General features: G+C 38.1%; 1 protein-coding gene across 17 annotated transcripts in view; it reads right to left on the bottom strand.

Annotated features, from left to right (window-relative positions):
- Positions 1-3,054, bottom strand: part of LOC116692248 (cyclin-dependent kinase 17) — a 37,219-nt gene that overhangs the window by 1,050 nt on the left and 33,115 nt on the right. For 13 of the 17 annotated variants that reach the window (XM_032520375.1, XM_032520382.1, XM_032520377.1 and 10 more), the window contains 3 exons: positions 2,726-2,816; positions 2,565-2,642; positions 1,761-1,882 (listed from right to left, as the gene is read on the bottom strand). In XM_032520375.1, the coding sequence (XP_032376266.1) occupies positions 1,779-1,882; positions 2,565-2,642; positions 2,726-2,816 (273 nt within the window). In that variant the 3' untranslated portion in view covers positions 1,761-1,778. Of the gene's footprint in view, positions 1-1,488; positions 1,537-1,760; positions 1,883-2,564; positions 2,643-2,725; positions 2,817-3,054 lie in introns of all 17 variants that reach the window. The other 4 variants (XM_032520378.1, XM_032520385.1, XR_004332670.1 and 1 more) reach the window with 3 other exon arrangements.

Raw genomic sequence — 3,054 nt, 5'->3', positions numbered from 1 at the left:
AGAGAGAGAGAGAGAGAGAGAGAGAGATGTGAAAAAAGGATTACCTTGGATTCATTTAGACACACCAACACACAAACAAAAATTTCACTCCATGCCAACCACACAAAATATACACTATATGGCCAAAATCAGCAGATGAACACATTTGGGAACCTGGAAGAATATGTTATTGTTTGAAGTTTTTAAAAATTCACGAGAGCTAAGTGAGGACTGGTGTTGGGCGATAACGTCTGTCTCACAGCAGGCAATTTAATCCAATTCCCCCAAGCTGTGTTTAATGGGGTTGAGCTCATGGCCCATATTTGTCTAACTGCTAATAGTGAGATTTTGGACTTGGACTTTGGCAAATGATAAAAGTAAAAATCCTTTAATTTTATACAAATTTAAAAATAAAAGCCATTTATCACATTTCTTTTGATTTAAAAAATACCCTATAGGACTCTAAAGTTGGGTAAAAGTAGATCATAGCCTGACGACAGCAGTACAGAAAAGAGAGCACACACCGTCTAAGGCGTGTTTTAAAATGACTGTACATTTATATAAATTACTCTTATTTATTGTTATTTTGTCATGGATGCAAACAGCAGGATCAAAACTGGCAATGATTTTGTATTTTTTGTGCATCTTCCTTGTCTGCACTTATCAATGTGATACTAATTTCCCCTTATAACATATATATTCTGTATTTAGTTGTTTTTTCTTTTTTTCCCATTACAGACAATACTCTATTATTTCATCTCATTTCATATATGAACCTATTATGAATAGATTGTTGTTCATGTTACACATTAATTGCTAATGGGGTTATATCAACATTACACACATATTTATTTTTGTCTTTTGGGTAATAACTGTCACTGAGACACTTCCTCTCAGAGCATACTTAAAATCAATCTTCCTGCATGTCTTCGCCTTCTCTCTCCCCTTTCTCACCTAGCTGTCCTATCAAATAAAGGCAGAAAAGCCCAAAGATCCCTTTAATCCCCTTAAGATCAATCATGTGATCATTTGAGAGCTCAAGGTTAAAAGTGACTCAACGCTGAAAACGTTGAGTCACTTGACTAATGAGTCTTATTCTTTACATTCAGCAAAGAAATGTTCTACCCCTAAATTAATAGTAAGTAATTGAGTATTTTCAAAAACAATGTTTATAGATCTGGGTTTGTGCACAAGACATTTCGTGTTGAAAACATAAAGGGCTAATGTCTGATAGCCCCAGATAAAAAGTACACAACAGAATGAGAATAAATACTTTTGGCCATTTAGTGTAACGGGGGTTATCAGTGCCAAGACTTACAATTGGATCATATAGTTCTATAACCTGTAATACTGTGTGTAATCTCATGTTGCTGAAACTGACTCATACTTACCATTAACTGTAACACACCACAGTAAACAAGCAATCTACTTTGTATATCCGTGTTGATAGAAAAATGCATTTATAACACACAACCAACCAAACGCACACAACACCACACCCTCACTTACAGACTCAACAAAAAGGCTACATCTCTCGCTGCAGAAACCTAAACAGAACTGCAAATAAAAAAAAAAAATCAAATGATTCGATCAGTGTTCTTTGATCACTTTTTTTTTAATCCAGGTAACAACTTATGTGTTGTTTTGGTTCAGGGAATGCATGTGGGAAGTAAAATGTACCAGAATTTAGTGCAAGTGCAAATGGACAGAAGAAAAGAGACCAGGTGACAACTAAGGGAGATGGAACAGAAGACAGACAGAATGAAAGAGACCGTATTTACCAGAACGGTATGGGCCACTCAGCCAGTGGAAGTGGAGGAGAGATTGTGACTCTGAGCCCTGGGATTGGCTGCTTCTCTCTGGAAGTACTGCGAGGGTGCAGAGCCTAGCTTATGAGCCATTGCTTTTAGGGTTTTGGATAGAAGGGGGAAGGATGGGAATATTGAGGTGTTACGGAGGAGTTGGAGTAGGGCATACAAGGGAGACAGAAAGAATTAAGGAGAAGATGAACATTGCAAAAGCAGAAAGCATGGGTACCAAGAAAGAGAAGGGACAGTTTATCAGAACATGACAGACAGGCAGCGGAAGCAGAAAGAGAAACAGACTGAGACCTTGATAGAGACAGAAACACTGAAGTAAATCTAGGCAAATGTCACATCAGGTACGCACATGTAATGTATGTAATGTATGTAAAGGATTCAGACAAGAGTAAAACTCAAAGTAATGTAGCTAACTCAATGGTTGGGTGTGTTACTTATTTTGGTCAACAGGTTCCAATATCTAATTGTTGAATTTACATGTACATTTTTACATTGTAACGCACATCATTTTCATAGACATGGACATGCAGTAGTTGTTGTAAATATTGCGAGTAGGGGATCTGTATGTAGTGTTAGCACAGACCGGGCAACAGACTGGAAAACTGTGTGTGACATGAGAGACGACATAAAGCAAACAGAGAGAAAAAGAGAGCAAAGAGGAAGAGGGCAGGGAGACAAACCTATTCTTTCTCATATTGCCACAGAGCATTCCTCATTTTCTGCCATGCTGTTTCTCCCTCTATTGTACTGTCTTGGAGGACTTACTTGACTCTGGGTGGACTGAGGATCTCTTCCCTGGATCCTTCTGGAGCTGAATGCCTTTTACAGAGAAGATGGATGCAGCTGAAAATAAAAGAGATGGTTTGTGAGACAGTGTGTTTGTACAGTACAGTGTATGTTTAATGTGTCAGACTGTGTGTACTCACTGTCAGCCAGGGTTTGAACCTGCTCCCCAAAACATTTGAAATATGAGTGTCTGAGAGCATCCTCGGCTGATACCCGTCTCTTAGCCTCAAACTAGGGACACGTAGAGACAAAGAGACAGGATTTTTAGTTTTTAAGCCAATGCATTAGGTACACACTACCTATACACTACCGGTTAAAAGTTTGGGGTCACTTAGAGTTTGGTTGCATTGTTTTTTTTAACCAGGGCAGCAGCTTTCAGACTACATTATGTTCTTACATAATTGCAAAAGGGTTCTCTGATGCTCTAAATAGTTTTTTTTAAATGATATCAGATTAGTAAACAGAATGT

The sequence above is a fragment of the Etheostoma spectabile genome, chromosome 7 (genome assembly GCF_008692095.1).
Source record: "Etheostoma spectabile isolate EspeVRDwgs_2016 chromosome 7, UIUC_Espe_1.0, whole genome shotgun sequence".
In the NCBI taxonomy this organism is placed as follows: domain Eukaryota; kingdom Metazoa; phylum Chordata; class Actinopteri; order Perciformes; family Percidae; genus Etheostoma; species Etheostoma spectabile.
This window is presented reverse-complemented; position numbering and strand designations above follow the sequence as displayed.